General features: G+C 34.0%; 1 protein-coding gene across 2 annotated transcripts in view; it reads right to left on the bottom strand.

The window, feature by feature from the left end:
• Nucleotides 1-20,247, bottom strand: part of LOC140152754 (uncharacterized) — a 70,232-nt gene that overhangs the window by 13,591 nt on the left and 36,394 nt on the right. For both annotated transcript variants that reach the window (XM_072175240.1, XM_072175248.1), the window contains exons 3-7: nt 19,257-19,414; nt 18,182-18,357; nt 10,689-10,791; nt 6,424-6,515; nt 2,023-2,176 (exon numbers count right to left, since the gene is read on the bottom strand). In XM_072175240.1, coding sequence (XP_072031341.1) covers nt 2,023-2,176; nt 6,424-6,515; nt 10,689-10,791; nt 18,182-18,357; nt 19,257-19,414 — 683 coding nt within the window. The remainder of the gene's footprint in view (nt 1-2,022; nt 2,177-6,423; nt 6,516-10,688; nt 10,792-18,181; nt 18,358-19,256; nt 19,415-20,247) is intronic.

The raw sequence follows: 20,247 nt of genomic DNA on the forward strand, positions 1-20,247 counted from the left end.
AAACTAATTACCCCCTCCTTTATTATGAGATAATAACTCAAAATCTATGCATCAAATCTTAAAACTGAAATAGCAAAAGGAATCCCAGTTTCGTTCTGCAAATTATGATGCCTCATTTGTCTTAATAGCCCAAAAGTTTTTGCAATGGTGACCATTTGAATGAAAAAGATGCCTATTCAAAAGTTGCACCAAACCCATAGAACGTCGCTTTTGTTGCTAGAGTGTCTGGTCGTCACTGGTCACGGATCATCCTTGACCAGTCATGTATAGAATGTAATGGTACACTGGGTTGAGTAGCTTTTTAGTGCAACTTCTGAAAATGCATCTTTTTTTATTCAAAGAGTCACCATGGCTACAAATGTTGAGCTATCAAGACAAATGAGGTATCAAAATTTGCAGAATTAACCTGGGTTTGTGTTTGCTATTTCAGGTTTTAAATTTGATGCATAGATTTTGAGTTTTGTCTCGTAATAAAGGGGGAGGGGGGTAATAACTTTTTATATTACACAATTTCATGGATACACAGTGGAATTCTAAAATACCCTACACATTGTGTGTTTTACAGGTTGATGAGAGGTTGGGGATAGGATTTGTTACTGGTTAGGGTTAGGATATGGGTTAGGATAAGGGTTATTCTGATTAGGGTTAGGATATGGGTTAGAATTAGGTATCAAACCTGGTTCTAAGAGTATTCTGACAGAGTGTGGTGGATTTCTTCCCATAACATACCCTACATAATTATGCAATGCATGTTTCAAGTGAAATGATTGGACTGGAAGAAATGAGGTACGTCTCAGATTACCATTGTCTACAACTATGACTTATATCAACAAAGGCATAATTTGCCATACATTGATAATGTGAAAGAAAAATGTAATGGGTCAGTGTCTCGTATATGTATATAATAGTTGATGTTTTTGGAAAGTGATACTGATGTGTTGTCCAGCACTGGTTACACCAACATGATCCCAAGTCAATAATGATCCCAACTATGATATAATCATGATAATGATTGTGAGTATCAAAAGAACATTTTGTGATTCTAGCATCCTCCTTCTATGGTATATTTATTTCAGTAGATATCCACAAACAAAAAAAAGCTTGTGATTTTGCATTTGCAAGTCATGCATGATGTGCATCACATAGGCTCCATAAGCCACTGTGTTGTATATTTCATTCTATTAACAGAATCTGCAAGTATGTTTTTGAACACAAATATTATTTGGCCAGAGCAGTTTCCAATTGTATAAAAATCTCAACCTTTTAGAAAAGTGAAGGATTAGGCTGTTGATCATGAAATGCCCCTTTAAGCATGAGAGATATACAAAACTGATGTCATTAAGTAGGTATGTCACTGCTCAACCTAGAATCACATAACATTGACTACATCCAACAAGTTTCTTGTCAAGAGGTTCTGATCAGTAAGCACTGAGATCAATAATCCGACCTTGAGGCACGCAATTTATTTTGAAGCTACCTATGTATATGACTGTCATGCATTAACCATCAAACGCAACTGAGGGGATTTACTCGTGGTCATGGTAGCATTTTGACCATATAAATTCAAAATTTTCTGTTTCTTTCATACTGATAAAGATCCACTTGCATTATTCATGATCAAGTTACTATTGCTATGTGACTCTTTTGTATACTCCCTGTCAAAAAAAAAATGTGACAGATGAAAGCATGCCATACTTTAATTAGATATAATGAGCCCATTTGAAACAAGACATTCCACTTCAACAGGGCCCCTATTGTCTTATGTTACTGTCTCAAAATAAATCAAAATGCGAAGTGTCAGTACAGGTCAGTAGAGCATAAATGCTGTACGTCTTGTTACAAAGTCTATGTAACTTATATGAATAGACATGTATAGAGTGGTGACAACATTCAGTTTTTTTTGACAGGAAGTAGAGTTTCATCTTTCATTTCTACATGGTCTTGTCTTTCTCAGTATGATTTCTTTTTGCATAATATAAACAGCTAAACAGAACAAAGATACAAATCCACCTGTACACTCACCTTGGAGTTGCTATTGGGATGTGATACAACCTTAGTTGTTCCATCCGTCATGTCTACATGTACTTGACTTTGTGATACCATGTTGTTTTCTGTATGATTGGTTGGCATGTACAGAGCTGCTAATGTGATGGTTCTGTTTCTATAGCCGATATATCTGTCAAAAACGATAAAATAATTGGTTAACATTACATTAATAAGGCATTAACATAGACTGTCTTACATCATGATTTGCTCTAATATGAACAATACTGCAGCAATTCCAAATTTATTAACATGTAAAATTGACAATATTCCAGTTAGTGCTGCAAAAAATGCTTCCAAAAACAAAATGTAGATACTATAATTTAGTTCAAATTCAAATTGGTGGTCTTCATCTAATTTGATCCTAGCTGAATGTTTGCAGCAACATGTTGCTTCAATCAAAAGGTCATAGCACTTTAAAAGAAAGTTGGCAAACAAGTGTATATCTCTGCTTTTGTAGCAAATATAAATTTAATATTTTTATATGCTGTTGGACCAGTGTCATATCTTGACAGAATATTCAACCTATTAGTGCCTACAAGTGCCTCTGTTAAAATACTACTTCTTTAGCAGCATGGATACTACTTCTTTAATTTAGTATTCTACCTGATTTGCCCTCCCTACTTAGGACCCCTAAGAACAATTATGATGTGCATCAGTTTAAGGAAAATAAATATAAATGTACAAAAGCACCCCATTTTACTACATCTAGCATGAAAAAAGAGAATAACAAAGGATAGCTGAATCACAGCACAATCATCGCTCCATAGAGTTGCAATGGCAATGACATTAAGGGGTATTATTTATATCTTCTAGATACATGGTTTTTGTAAAAAATGTCCAGTTCAACTATCCTTTCAATAGCCATTATAAAGCAACCCCTTCTAATACGGTCAAATACAATACTTGACAGTCAGTCTACATACTATAGCGTCTGTATTCCATGTCTCAAGTAGGGAACTAACTGCATGTTTATCTACAATTTCTATTCACATACATATGATAAAAGCAGGAAACCTCAAATGTACAATATCCTCTTCATAATTGGTTACCATACATATGCAACACCTCTCCCTAGACCATAACATCCTCCTCGTATACAACGTAATGGATATTTCTGTGCTGTATGAATTTTCACACCATTATGTGCAATTCTGAGCCAGTAAGGAACTATGTGTGGGTACACAATGTTGCATATATTGAACATTTTAAAATCCAAAATAAGTGTACTTTAAAACTAATATTTCTTAGCTCAAAATTAAATAATAATAATACAACAAAAAATTTAAACAAATTATATCGCAAGATCAGAATATCCCTTTCACCCAAAGGCTATGCGGGCTGTAAGTCAAGTGTCATCTTTATTATGATACACCCAGTTGCTGGGAAATGCTGACTTGTATGCAACCAAATTATAAAAGATACTGTGAAATAAGTACGATTCATCTATCTCATAACATTTACTTAATTTCACAACGAACAATATTTCACGCATTGGATTAACAGTCATGCTACTAGCTGCATAATAAGCCAATAAATTGCACATGAAAAAAATGTCTTTGAATCACGGCTGAAGTATGTGCCAAAACTATACTGATAGTTAGTACATACATGCGTAGGCAATTGCTCATACATTGCACATTGCATATTGATTTGTGAATACAAACATTATATGCACATTGCATGTACTGTGAGAGTTAAATTTGTGTTTAACTCTATCATTATCAATTCATAATGTCAAAAGGTCTGCTTCTTTAGAAATGATCTAAGTATAGAAGGCGTAACCCCAGAGTTAGAAGATGATGTGATTTCCTTTAGTGCTAATAATAACCACTGATTTTTGGCACATTAAAGTTCTAGTTCTGCCAAAAATTGTAACAATCTTTTTAGAATGAGCAGCTAGAGTACAAGTTGTGTCACTTTTATGTCATAATAGTTATTACGTGGATTCTAATGAAACATATAATATTTATAAAAAAAGCTTTACAAAATTACATAATTGCACAGGTGTTTTCAATTGTAAATTTCATATTCCATAAATTATTTCTATCTTCTGTTCTACCATACACTGCACTATAAAAGTGATTCCTTTGAGTAAAATCTATTTAATCTTTTTTAAAAGAAATCATTTTAAATGTGGATGTCAGATAATGAAAGCAGCGAATTCTGTGACATTATCCTAGTGTCAGAAAATGAAATGGAAAAAATATCCTTGATAAGGATAAAAGTGACAGTTTGAAAGGTACAGAAGCAAATAAAATACACTTAGGACAATAAAACCCGAGGGTTACATTAACTAGAGCGATAACCGCACCATAGCTGAACCATGTGGCTTCGGCAGTATATTATGGTAGGCCTATACCACTGTCATCATTGCATTTAAATTTCAGCTCAATTGAAGCATTTTGAAAACTTGACATTTGACCCCTTTATTGCCCCTTAATGACCTTAAATGAATTTAAAAATATTTTAAACATGTTTAGAATGTCATAAGGATCATTGCGTTTAAATTTCAGCTCAATCGGACCATTTTGGAAAACTTGACCTTTGACCCCTTAATGACCTTAAATGAATTTTAAAATATTTTTTAAATGTTTACAATGTCATAAGGATCATTGCATTTAAATTTCAGCTCAATTGGAGCATTTTGACAACCTTGACCTTTGACCCCTTTATGACCCCTTAATGGCCTTAAATAAATTTTTAAATGTTTTAAACATGTTTAGAATGTCATAAGGATCATTGCATTTAAATTTAAGCTCAATCGGAGCATTTTCAGTTAAAATGACCTTTTTGACCCCTGTGACCCCTGGATGACCTCCGGACGTTTGGAAATATTTTTATTATATTCTTTATGTTTTCCTCTTTCATATGACACCACTCATGGGGTCATACCTTCGTGGCATTTAGAGATATGTCCATTTCAGACCAAATGGTTAGTCAGTAAGCTAGTAACTTAGTAAGTAAGCTAGTAAGTAAGCTAGTAAGTAAGCTAGTAAGTAAGCTAGTAACATTCACTCTTATAGGCTGATACCATTTCATGGTTCAGCAAAAATATGATATTCAAAAAGCGTAACTCAAAGCCCAGCGGCACAGTAGAGCCACATATGACCCTTAATTCTTGCTGTCTCTAGGTGAACATATGTATAGTGGGTTGTACATGGCGACAACCCACTATTGGCATGCTACATTTTATCTGATCAGAAGTGCAAAATTACATTTTTGTTTTTGCTAATTTTTAAGTGAGAATTACTTTTAAAAAATCTGTCTTCTTTCTTATAATAAAAATGTTAATTTGTTACATTTGGGGGGATTTTATGTGATTTCTGGATGTAAAAGAATATGGCTTTTGCAAGAATAAACAAAACATGCATCTGATTTTGTTACATTGTAGACAGTGGCAGGGACTTTTACACACAAATCTGACAATTAGTTGCCACGCTGTGGACCTGACATTAAACCTATAATAGGGGGCTAATAAGCTAAATTATTTCTAAAGGTAGCACCCACTGGAATTTATAGGTCTTGTAACTAACGTCCACTTAAGCTCATGAAATGTGGACCTGAAGTCTACTGTGAACATAGACACACCCCAGAGGATGATTTAAGGAAGCCCCATCATGCACTGTAAAAGCGTTATCACTAGAGTTTCACCTGCCACTTTACTTTTCAAATCCCATTGAACTCTGTGCAAAAGATGTTGTTTTAGAATTGCCCGTGTATCATTATTACTTGGTCGATTTCAGATCTAAAGTGATGTATGCATGAAGGATAAATCACACCTTCTGTAGATAACATAAAATGTGAAATCGACCAACTTTTTAAAGGTGTTTTTATTGTAAATATATCTGTCCAAATTCAAATTTAACCATGCACGTTTGTATGCAGTGGGCGGGCAGTGGTGTCATGTTCACTCACACAGCTATGCTAACCGCAAGACTTGCTGGGAAGTGCTTAAATCATCCTCTGGACACACCCCACACATACTATGCACCTCATGCACACAGACACCCCTACATATACACACTTTCTGTTCCATGTTGGTCTGTTTCATGTTCCTAAGGCACTTGTATATTTCTCATCTATATGAATGCACAGTGCCTGCATTCATGTTGCACAGAACACTCCCTTGATTGGTGGCTAACATCATAAGGACACACTATCAAGGATTAGAGTAGCTTTAAGTTGGATTACCCAAAACAGCTGCTTGCATCAAATACTATAGTAGAAATCACATTACATTTAATAACAAAACTTGTCTGCTCATTTAATATTTTAAGTAACTGGGATATTATCTGCTTGCGGGCAAATATGCTACAACTGTGTATAACAGTTGTTTGACAGGGGTGTGTTTGTATACGTGTGTGTTTATTTCATTACCTTGATGGTTGTGGTCCACAGAACACCTGCATACAATTAATCCAACAGCCTTTATCAAATGGATTGTGTCCACTTCGAAACTTGCCTGTCACCTGAATAATAGGGAAAAAACAATAACAATAGTAACGATAATATTATTAATAAAAATAATACTGTTGATTACTTCTCCTACATTTAACATTTTGTATTGACAACATCATATGAAAACATATTTCTATCACAATGTTGACCCATATTTTTTTTCGTAGAGTTTGCCTGACGACTGACGAACAACCTTTCACTTTGTTGATGTTATAACCATATGTTCCAATATTTCTTAAAACAGGGATGATGATAATGGATAGATAAGCGATGATCGATGTTTACATTTTGGGCCTGTCTTGGCTATTAATGGCTTCATATCCAAAACCACCAGACAATTTGAAATTATTTATGTGTTACAGCTTCTTTGCAATCATATAATTACCAGTCAAAATATCCAGAAAATTTTGACAAGGAAAACAAAATTATATGCACTATAAATGCTCACAAATACATCAGGGCGGTTTAAGAATTATATTTAATTCCAATTAAATGTGCATTTATATAACATAATAACAATATCACATAAAACATCTGCATTATCTTTGAGACATATAGCCAGCACAACATATCATCTCTCTCTCTCGTGATAACGTCATCATAATGCATCTTTCCAATGATAATTTCAATTTGAGAGCCCATTTCTCTTGCTTCTTTTATTAACATCTCAAACTCATCTTCCCACTGGGTTGAGTTTTAGATTTCTTTACGTCTTTGCGAGATATAATGTCCCCGGCCAGGAAGTGCACTTCCAGGACTATGAATACAATAATGTATTATATCCCACTGTCCATATAATAAGTATCACAGGTTATTTAATGCAATAAGGCCGGTGTCATCTAACTAGGAGAGATATTATCATCCTACTGCAATTTATGAACCAATCCCATGATGACTGCTACATATATCCATATCAGAATCCTTATGGCAAAACTGATTCCATGATAAATTTCATCTACTTTCACTATCAATGGTCAGACCAGATTTGTAACAAATGATGATAATTTGGCCAATAAAAATTTATAGCAGACTTCTTATTATGATTTCATAAGCATCACCTAGTATCTCAGTATTTATGAGACACGGGACATACAATTTAAGCAATTTTAGTAAGTTCTTCACATAATGATTACCAATGGCAGAAAGATTTTTTCTTATAAAATTTGCATCCATCAAACCATGACAACATCCCAGGAAATTTGTTAAATGCTACGTACATGTAGCAGTGAAGCATAAATATGCGTCTGCATTGGAGACAACATTTCAATACATACATGTCCAACGCAACAGACACATTTCAAAGAGTTGTTTGTGTATCTTGTATTGGTCTAGATATAAAATATCATCAATACAATATTTTGCAACACAAATATTTTCATGGCAACAATAATTCTGTAATTTTCACACTAGGCTATGTTTTACTGTTGAAAATATAAGCAATGATGTTTGCACTGAATCTGCAATGCATACACAAAATCATACACTCATTTTAGTCATACTGCTAAGAGCCTTTTAGCAACATTTCTGCATAAAATTAAACATGATAATTTCGCATATATGCTTTTCCTACAAAGGAGGTCACAGTGAGGCCATTAAGTGTAATAAGCTGTCTGTTAAAGGCAGATGAAAGCCACTGTCAGATAACTGTCACCAATAACGAGAAAAAACTCCTTCCTTTTCTAACTTGACATTTAATACTCATCACATTAGACAAGTAGTCTCTCTTTTCTTCTGTTTTACCCTTCCGAATTCTGATAATGTAAATTTATACATATGCCAAACATGATAAATGGTTTAACAAGGTAGGACTGATTACTCAAAGAATTTGTTAATATGTAACTAGGTCATAGTTTTCAGAAACATAATGAAAAATCCTTTACATTTCTGTTGTCACAACACATGTGTGTAATAAATCACTATAGCATCCAATCAGTGTCATAGAGTAGGATTAGTCAAATGTCACACTGTATGACTAGTGATTAAGCTATGCTTCAAAATGGTATCGCAGGACGAATCCAAGATGTGCTACTTGACACCACGTCATGGTATAGCTAATTTTGAGTAGCAAGCTTTTGTTGTTGTGTTGTTTTGTTTACATCAGTTATGAAAGAAATTACTGTCTTCAACCACTTAGCACCCGGGCACTTAATTCGGTCACTTTTTGGGTGCTTATTAAAATGACAAAATGCAAGTCAAAATTGGGAATTTGCATCTGACGTCTAAATCATTATAGCCCTAATCCTAACCCAGAAAGTTAAGATGGTAATTTTATTTAGATATTCATGTATTTTAAGGAATTAAGTTGTGCAGATGCTGCATTGAAAATGGGGCTACTTAGACAGTCAATATGCTAGTCATGATGCACTTATTTCTTTAAAGATCTTTTGTAAAGATTTTCCCCTTGTCAGCCACAAGACAATTTTAGTTTCAGATATTTCAGTTCATATGCACTACATTCGTGCAAATCATGTTAAAGTTGTCATATTTTCAGAGTAATAGTACTTGTGGTGCTGATTAATCTAGGCTGTGAATGCATTTTAACAGCGCCTCCATTTAGTGGAAAAAACTTTGCACATAGGCTCATGTTTAAAATTACTCAAACTTGTTCTAAACCCAAACCATTGTGATCCTCTGGACATACGGATTCAGAAGAAGTAGCCTATATGTTGACCAATCTATGATGTATGGTTATCGAGTTATAGGCAAAAAAGTACCACTGTGACATATGTCTCTTAGCCACACAGAGGACAAAAATTAAAATTTCTTTGATTTTGCTGAAAATTACCTCAAATTATTGGTCTTATTGCAAGCAATCAGAAAAAGAATAGTTGGCCAATCTAGTGCTTTCTTATCCAGGTAACATAACAATTGTCACAGTCAAAGGGTCTCAATAGAATTTGATGGGTATTGTCCTATTTCGTTGTATTACTGAGGTACCTGTAGCAAAACATCATACATAGCACAAACTATTCTTTTTCTGATTTCTCATCAAACAACCATTTTTCAGCAAAATCAAAGCAATTTTCATTTCCTCCTTCTGAAAATAAGGCAAATTTAACATGATTTGCACAATGGTTAGGGGAATCTATCTAATTTATGTTAGTGTTAAGTAACTTTATAAAAAAACCATTTTTATGTGTTGTTATTTTTTTGCGCCTGGATGTCCATTTTTGTAAATGCGTGAAAATAAAACCACCGCGCATACAGTATTTAGCTGGAATTACAATTATCTTTTTGCTGAACCATGAAATGGTATCAGCCTATAACTGTGTATGTTACTAGGTTACTAAGTTACTAGGTCCCTAACTAACCATTTGGTCTGAAATGGACATATCTCTAAATGCCACAAAGGTATGACCCCATGAGTGGTGTCATATGAAAGAGAAAAACATAAAGAATATAATACAAATATTTCCAAACGTCAGAGGTCATACAGGGGTCAGGGGTCAAAAAAGGTCATTTTAACCAAAAATGCTCCGATTGAGCTTAAATTTAAATGCAATGGTCCTTATGACATTCTAAACATGTTTAAAACATTTTAAAATTTATTTAAGGTCATTAAGGGGTCCTAAAGGGGTCAAAGGTCAAGTTGTTCAAAAAGCTCCAATTGAGCTGAAATTTAAACGCAATGATCCTTATGACATTCTAAACATGTTGCAAATATTTTAAAATTCATTTATGGTCATTAAGGGGTCATAAAGGGGTCAAAGGTCAAGTTTTTCAAAATGCTCGGATTGAGCTGAAATTTAAACGCAATGATTCTTATGACGTTCTAAACATGTTGCAAATATTTTAAAATTCATTTCAGGTCATTAAGGGGAAATAAATGGGTCAAAGGTCAAGTTTTCAAAATGCTTCAATTGTAGGTATAGGCTTACCACAATATAGGCCTACTGCCGAAGCCACATGGTTCAGCTATGGTGCGGTTATCGCTCTAGTTTGAACTATTTTGTATACAATAAAATTCCTTGAGTTTAATTTTAGTAGCTCAATGAAAATTAGAAAATAAAAACATTGAGACAGATTATCACCTATTTGACATGACAAACATAAACATAACTGTGATACTCACAATTTCTGAGATGTGTCAGAAAAAAAACCTGATTTGGCCACATCCTCTGACCTTACTCTTTATTATAACCCATGAACTTTCAACTCTTGCTTCATGACCTCTGACCTCTTACCTGTTCATTTGTAGTTCTACCTCGTGCGACCAGTAAAGTGTGAAATACACTGAGCACAATAACCGGAATAAATGTCAAGAAGTCCACACCAAGAATAACATAACTTTTGGCCAATAGTTAAGGGTCACAAACAAGACATTTTGAAATGAAAAGTATGCAGCAGTAGCAGCACAACATACATCATCCTACTCAAGCTCTTTCTGGGGACATTTCTCTTAAATTGGGCTATTCCATTGAAAATCCACACTCCCCTGTGGAAGATTTTGGAAATATCTTCCACAGGGGGAGTATGATTTTCAAATGAAATGAACACATATGCAGCTCCATTTGTAACTCACCCTCCCTCTGTGGAAGATTCAGGTTGAATCTTTCTCAGAGGGTGTATGAAATTCAAATGGAGTTGCCAATGTGTTCATTTCATTTGAAAATCATACTCCCCCTGTGGAAGATTTTTTCAAAATCTTCCACAGGGGGAGTGTGCATTTCAAGTGGAATAGCCCATTTCATGCTTCTTGCCTGATACTACTCACTGGTCTTCAATGAAATAAATTGTATCAGTGAATTTATACCGTAAGAAGAAAATATATCATGCTTTTATTTTAGTTAGTAACTGTTGGGATGCAGGAAAAAAGATCAAGGAATTAAAAAACAATAGCGTAGAAACTATTTTTTGTTTAAAATTAGGTCCAAGAATAATCAGTTGTATACTTCCTGAAAAGGCAATAATGCTTAATTTTCTTTCGATCTATTTTCAAACACAAACATTCTGTAAAATTAAACCGTCACCTTTTTAAAACAAAAACATACTGAAAGGTATTAAAAGTAGTGTATAAGTGAGGCAAATTAGTGATGAGTTATTTCCATTAATTTGATGGAAATATACACTCAATTTGACTAAATGAATAAATGTGATACCAGCTAGTGTTATTTCTACTACATAATCTATATTGTGGCACATGGTGGTACATATCATGTAACTTTTAGCTACAACAAACATGATACTCTGCTATTTTAATTTAAATATACTCCAATTTCCTAAATCAATCGCATTATCACAAGACATGTTAACCTATCTGGGTTATTATGATAAATTAATAATTACATGTTAAAGAAAAGAAATGAAATTTACCTACTAAAACTACCGAGAAAAATGAAAACTTAATCATGACTATTCAAATATTTGGATAGGCAGCTTTGTGTTGTATTGTTTGCATTTCAAAATTCATAATGCTTTTGTGGAAACAAATATGCATCCGAGAAAATATTAAAGAACTGTCAAAAGGAAAAGATGGAACACTGTATTTGCACTTCTATACTAATGCAGAGACTTATATTGTATTCATAATCATATGATACTGACTGAACGGGGTGAGAATAATTGTACACTTAAGGGGGTACTACATCCCCTGATAAATTTTGTGACTAATTTTGCATTTTTCTCAAAAAATAACTACACACTGGTAACAAAAGTTACATATTATAGAGGCAAGGAATCCAATTACTTCACTGAAATTTCAGTGATTCAAGACAAGTGGTTCATTATATATGTTGAGAAATGAGGTACATTCTAGCGGTATCTCTTTTCTTATCATAAATAATGTATCGCTTGTCTTGAGTCAATGCAATCCCAGTGTAGTAACTGGATTCCTTGCCTAATAGTATACATAACTTTTGTTACCAGTGTGTAGTTATTTTTGAGAAAAATGCAAAAAATAGTCACAAAATTTATCAGGGGTATAGTACCACCTTAAGGAGATATATGCACAGATTTGCCTGTCTCTATAGATGTTGTTGCATGTTTATAATGGTTACCCTTAGTTTCCTACTCCCTGCAATAAATAAAAAATGCAAACCTTTTGTCATTTTTACTTGAAGTGATGAGAAATTTGAATTTTGGCACAACTTTTCTTCATATTTAAAAGTCAAACCACTCCAAAAGGCATAATTTCGAAATTGTTTAACAAATGACCTGCAGGGTAGACTCTTTGGTGCTTGTTTCCCCTTCTGATCATGCCCCCCCCCCCCCACCACCACCACACAGGAACTGTCAACCTAAAATGCTGCCCCTGAAAATTTCGAGATGTGCTCACTGATCAATTGAATGCACACACAGATAAACTATTTGTACAGAACACTTACACGTCCCTGTATTAATACAATTGAAGTCATTTGTGTTCATTAATAACAGATATATTGAAAACGAAGACCAGTGTAGAGAAGTATTTGCCAATATAAAAGAAACAAATAATAATAATAATAATAATAATAATTGTAAATATTAGCAGAAATAAGCATGACCATATTCATGTGATATTTTGTTTAAGTTAGTTACATAAATGTATTACGAGCTGAAATTAAAATATAATTAATCTATTCCTTGAAAAATTAAAGAAACATTTTCAAAATAAAATAAAGATGACCTGGTAGAATAAAAGCATAATTATAAACTGCAATTAAAAATACTCAAAATGTTACAGTGGCATGCACACTACAAACAAACACTAGTCATTTACCTTCATTCCAACAGAATAACCACAAAACATGCACCGTTAGTTATGTAATTCATATCAGGATATAAGAAAGCATGGAACATGCAAAGCGTGGACGGATGCTCATCCCCCACCTTGTATGTAGTCAGTACGTGTTATATGTATACCAACCAAGGTTGTATTTTTTTCTTCTTTTTTTTGCACAACTTGTGGCTAAAAGCACAACTCGAGGCTATCAAGCACAACAAGGTTATCAAGTAACTTATTTTGTACTGTCTTGGAAAAAGCACCCATACCAGACAAGCAGTTAAACCACCTGTGTACTTTGTCTCATGATGTGACATTCTAGCTGCTACAATCTTAATTTGAGTCTTGACATTATGAATGTGAATGTGAATGATTCTATGTTGGTAGCAATAACTCAAAACTCAAAACTCAGAAGATTGTTTTTTCCATAAGAAAAAGTAACTGATACCTGAACTGCTTGATGACAACCCTGTATGTTTTGTTTGAAATGACTTTGAAGTGGTGACTGACAGTTTTCGGACATTTTGTTTATGTACAACTTATTAGAATAAATCAGAATCCATGATTTCATATGCAGTTTGCTTTCAGATATAAAATCTAGTTTTAGTGACAGCTATCATTGGTTCCGAGGATGATCTTTTTGTCAAGTGTCTAGCCATTTTACTGGTTTGCACATATAAAATATCTTTCTATAGTGCACAAGTTTAGTTTCCTTTGTACTTCATTCTTTTCATGTGACCATAATGTGGAATGCATTGTTTAACCAGGCCTAATTTCACATGAACCCATAACACATCCTAAATGCCTAACCACAGTAACAAAGTTCATCATTACACAATCTGTGGTATTTGTGTGGGCACTTATACTGTGCTCTGGGGTGTGATTCAAAGCTTGTGAAATATTCTGAAAATAGTAAAAAAAATCCTGTAAAACAACATTAAATTGGGCTAAAATACACTAAAACGGCTGAAAATAAATAAAATTGCGTACATTTTGGCCACAAAAAATCCTGACATCAGGACAAATCCTGAAGAATCACACCCCTGTACACTGAAGTCTCTGTGATATCAGTCCCTAACCTGCAAATTTCAGGAAACAAAACAATTCCACACTTAGCCAAGAAACATACTAAACCTCACCGATAAAATGTTGTTTTTTTTTTTTATGAATATGCATGAGTTGCCAGAGGTCATAAGCAAGAGGGTACACCTTACATCAATGTCATCGATGTCAATATCATGAAATAATGATAACAAATATCATGTCAAAGTCAGTACCTGTATGTATGACTTGATCAATGTTTGAGTGTTATGTAAATGAAATGATGTATTACCTGTTCATACGTAGTCCTGCCACGGGTTGCTAGTGAGATGTGAAAGCCTGTGAGCCCGATGGACGGGAAGAAAGGTGAGACCACACACACACATGGCCACGATACTGAGAGATTAAAGATGCAATGGTTAAGTCAACAAGCAAACATGTCTGACGGATTGAGAGGATTGAAGCTGGTTTGGTTGGTTGGCTGGCTGTGACATGGGATGACTAACATAAGGAATCTCCCAAAAACCAGTGTCCCCAGATTTACCAGGATGAGGATAGCTGTCTATCCTTTATTAGAACCCCTGATATGAAAGAGTAAAAAGTCTTCCCACAAACTTCCCAATTTGAATTTTGAAAGTTCCAAAAGACCTTTGCATAACAGTCACCACATGAAAGTGTTGCACTGATCTTCCCAAGCTAAATCCAGGAATGATATCGCAACAACCAAAGCTAGTGTGATGTTCTGCTATAGAATTCTGAATCAAAGTTCTATACCCTTTAGAATAGAACAGACTGAAAATACAACTTTCCATGTGCATTTTTTTTCACACAATGGCCAAAATGCATTTGTTTTGTTTGTTTATAATTTTACCAATTTTGAAAATTCCAAACATTATCTTACAGCAAATATCATTTAATTAACCTTTTTATAATTTGAACCACACCAAAACTGATCTTGTAATGATACTCGCTGATTTTTAAAAATTCAATAATGATTGTGACTGTACTGATAATTGCTTCCCTTCTGTTTGACAATGTGTGTCAGGATTCAAGATGCTCAAGCAGGTAAGATCTACTAACAGGTTAGCAACTGGTTTGCTTGCACCCATGTGGAACTAATTAATATCCCTTAACCACATTAACTTGATTACTTCATGCATTCCAGAGGGGTTAACTAAACAGCCAGATTCTTTCTGTGTTTATATGTGTAAGGGCTGGACTCCAATGTCACATTGATAGAATATAAGCAAGGAACACAAAAAGTTAACTAAAGGACCCTCCGTTGATTCAAATTGGCTGGATTCGCCATTCAGACCCGATATTCAAACTGCCAGGGATAACCATGATGAAACTTAGTAAGCAACATTCCAATATTTGTCTCACAATCCAAATGCACTAGCACAAAAGGAGTTGGTTTTTCTTTCTCAAACAAGGAATGAATGGGGAAGCTCTTGTATCAGAGGCAAAGTCTCACCACGGTGCCACACTTCGATTCTGCTCTCAGAGTTTAACCATGGAGGTACAGACTCACACTAGGGTTCACACAGAAGGAATCTGGCTGTGTTTCTAAAAATAACAACTTCTTTCTATATGACTACATCATTCATATAAATTCTACAACCAACAAAATGACAACAAAATAATTAACAGAACAATGATGAATTGTAATAACTCAATGTCTGGTTAAATAATATGATGATAAACTAGACAAAACTTACTGATAATGTACTTTCTGATGAGCAGATATCACATATAAATTCAACATTTTGGACGTATTCTCATTTCAATTAAAAAAGAATAGGAAATGCTTTGCATATCTTAATGTAAGAATTATAGTAAAAAAAACACTTTACATTTTAAATTTGAATTGCCTCACAAATAGAAAAGTGAGTGAGAAATCTGATAATTATGCTCTTCAATTTAAGGTGGATTACCGAAGATTTAACTTGTCTCACAAATAGACAAGAATGTGAGAAATCTGATAATTATGCTTTTCAATTTAAGGTGAATTACCGAAGATTCAACTTGATTCGTATTCTTAAACAAAATTTTCATATTTCGACAAGATCTATTCATTGTTAACTACCATGGTCTACAGCTAATACAGAAATATGGAGCTTGTTTTGCACAGGAAGTTGTATTCGTTTATAGCCCTGTAATCTGTATCAAACTTGTATATCACAGTCACACAGTCTGTCTCCAAAGTTGTCAAGGGCTACATTGTATGCAGTATAGCCCAGATGGCAATAATAAACATTTGTACAGTTTTTGAACTTCTTGGGAGCTGTTCTATTTTTGTATTTATCTTTTCATCTTTAAAATCAAATATAGGTTAGTTTAATCTATGATTTGCTTCCCTGACTTCCGTTTTTAAAAATTTTATCAAGGGTTTGAGAGAAACCTTTGATATGAACAGCTACCAGGCTGCAGGTAGGGCACATAACCTATAGTTTAAAATTTCTTCCCAGAAAAAAAAAAAAATTCTAAGAAAAAAATCATTGAAAGATCCAGGGACCTAACTATATGTAATGAAAAAAAGTGCAGTGATTTATAGTGCTCTACGCACAGGCACAATGGCTACACGCATGAACGTTGATCCACAAGCCTCAGCACACTTTATAAGTAGTGTTAACAGAAATATGTGCATTTCCTTGCTTTTTTCAGTACGGGATATTGTTTACACATTGTCTAGTTCAATTGTTTAACACTTTGGGTTGGATAACTCGTCACTCTTTCTTATAAAAATATATTCAGTTATCCCTTGTAGCGAGCAAACATTCCCCATTGTGTTGATTTGTTCTTGTGCAGGATGTGTAACCCAATTACCTACTTTATTGTTGAAAGTCATTATTATTCAAAGTCAAAATTGATTCATCAACAAATGTTTATCTTCTTCTCAGTAAATACATTATCTAGTAAGTTCATCTTTGAAGAAAAAAAGTCAGAAATATGATTGCATAGATCCTATTAACATAATCTGGGGCCATATGAATTTAAATGTCTCCTATTAAGCTATTACTCTTATATTATTTTCAAATACACATGTGGCTTATCTGTGTATACATGTCCATATTACAGCACTGATATGCTATTCTTCTAGTTTTCCCTAACACTTTACTTCCTTCTGTCCTGATGATTGACACCAAAATTTAAACAATATACTAAGTATCAAACATACATGATACATAATGTAATAATTTCTAATCTTTGAGTAAATTTTATATTATCGACTGATCTACGTACAATAAAGGAAAGCATGTTGTGTTCTTTTAGTTGTTATGATTGTAGCTGCCAAACCATATTGTAAAGACTAGTATATAAAAGATAAGACCATTTTGTCATAAGATGAGCTATATATAGGGTTGTGTATTGTAGCCTAGGGCTTAGATAAACTATACCGGATTTACTGTTAATCATGTTTAGTAGCAGCTAAATGAATAATATGTAAGCAATGGCAAATTATCAAACCAATCCGATGCTACTTTAATGCGAGTGTAGTTTAATCGATAATAGCAGTAAGCATGCAGCATATGACATGGCACAGCAAATCATGCAGTTGTGAGTTGTCTGCTTAAGCCAATCAGGTACCACCCATGTAATTGATGTTACATCTACCTAATGTTAAATTACTAATTACGCTCAAGTAGAACTTACTACTTCAAGTTTACATCCACATTTGCTGGAATAAAGCTATTAATGAAACTTAAAATGCTTAAATCCTTATCTCCATAAGTAGTATAATTCCTGTTTTTCTTCCATAATGCACTTAAAAATATATAATAACTTGCAGCTACATTTTGCGATATGATTTTGAAGCAATGATAAATGTAAGTATGTTATATCAAGCTGAAATAAGAATATAATTGCTTTCAGTATTTCAACAACATGCCATCCATTTTCTATTGACTATTTGCAAACACATAGTAAAAAGGATACCAAGCTATGTTTTCTTTGGAGTATGGATCCTCCTTGAAATTGCGTAAAACATAGACAAGTGAAAATCCAAAGACCGACACCATGTGCACCGTCAATGATAACAGGAAGCAGAAAAAGAAACGGTAGTTACGGCGACCAACACAGTTGTTTACCCATGGACAATGGTGGTCAAATTTCTGGAAAATAGAAAATGTGTAAATATGTTATTTATAACACTGTTATGTATGCAATGCCAGAGACAAACTCTTTTTAGAATGAAGTGGAGAAGTTATTTGCTTCAATTCAGGAAAATTAATCACAAGTACTAATCATAAGCTGCTGATAAATATGGTTCTATAATCATACATACACAAATGTTGGGGACACTTTTCCACTTTCTACCCATCCCTGCTCCTCAAAAATCAATGCTGACATATATAACTAACCTCTGATATGTTGTGCTATGCACACGTAAACCTGCTTAAGGAAGGGATGGAGGGCGGGAGAAGGATTCAGTGTCTGTGGAATGAACCAAAAAACAGTATGCATAGTTGTGCACAACTGCACATTCATTATGCTCACTCGGCAGCATTTTCTAAATCTCAAATGCTTAACTGTTATCAGCATCTATTCTTTTATATCGATGGATCAACATCAAAAATATTGATTTCCAAATCCTGCTTTCTTTTTCTCACTTTCATAGTGCAACAACCAACAAATATATGGATAGACATTCCTGATGGGATTGCAGTTTAACTGGCAAAGCCCTACTTTACAAGCGACATATAGTACTACACTTAAAATTCAATGTGAGTTAATTAAAACTAGTACCTTACTTCAAAATGGTATACTGACATTTTTCATTAGCCTAGCTGACTGTTTCCCTTTTGTCACGTAAACGTACTTAAATACCATTATTGCAACGACACATTTTATTCAAAAGGTTGACTACTACTAATCAAGCAGACACAAGTGGTTTCACAAAGATCATGTCATGTTGCACAGAATGCCACTAAAAGAAATTCTTTCAATTATATTTGTTATAATGTTCATAACATAAAAGCTTTACATACAAAATGTTTATATATGCACCTACCTCAATACAGTTATTGCACACACTACAATGGGAGCACCTGGGAGGACGGTAAAATCTGCAGGTGGAGCACCATTTCATGCGCACCTGTATGCCATGGATCTCCACTGTCTTATATAGAGGCGCTCGGAAATCATCTTCTCTGTCCTCGTCCCCTTTGGCTGTAGGAAGGAAAAACAGGAAAGCAAGGAAAATAAACAACTGTACATCAAATAGGAATGATGTAGAAATTTGTTGACACTTATTCTGTCATCTCTTGAGAAAAAATCTGTGAAGGCCTTTTGAAAGATTTTTCAGGGGTTGCAATATCATGATGTCTTGTTAACTAATTGAGTGAACTTAGCCTATAGGCCATCTCCACTTATGACACACCCAATAACTCACTTTTCACAACTATTTTTCTACCCGATTGGCCATTTCCCCACCTCCTCTCAACTCTACAAACCTCTACATATTCCAACATTTCACATACCATCTATTCTTAAAAGTGATCACACATTTTCAAATTCTAGAAAGAAAATTTGTGAGAATCAAATTTTATTTAAATTTTTTAAGTTGTAAGAATAAATATTGATTCTGACAAAATTCTGTCCCTGTAGTGAGTGGGAAAGTTTTTAACAGTAGGTTTGATTGAGAAATCAAGTCCATTATTGTACATGCACATGTGTCTAGAGAGTATTGGTTGCAACCAGAGAGGTCTTAGTTAAATCGAAATTGACATTTGGGAGGCTTGACTTTCTGAAAGCAAAGAATTAGTAAGGTAAAACTGCTTGTATTGAGGGGTTTAAGGTTTAATTTCTAGGAAATTGTCATCAAAATGAAGCCAATTAAATATTTGTTCCTGTTTCTGATAATATCTTGTTTTTGCCCATTCTGGATCTAGATTTTCATACTCCAATTAAGCAGTTGACTGCATTACATTTAGAGTTGACTTGATCTAGACTATTAGACCATTTGGTGGGTATGAAGCAGATTTGAAACTGGTTTGTTAGCA

The sequence above is a fragment of the Amphiura filiformis genome, chromosome 1 (genome assembly GCF_039555335.1).
Source record: "Amphiura filiformis chromosome 1, Afil_fr2py, whole genome shotgun sequence".
Taxonomy (NCBI): domain Eukaryota; kingdom Metazoa; phylum Echinodermata; class Ophiuroidea; order Amphilepidida; family Amphiuridae; genus Amphiura; species Amphiura filiformis.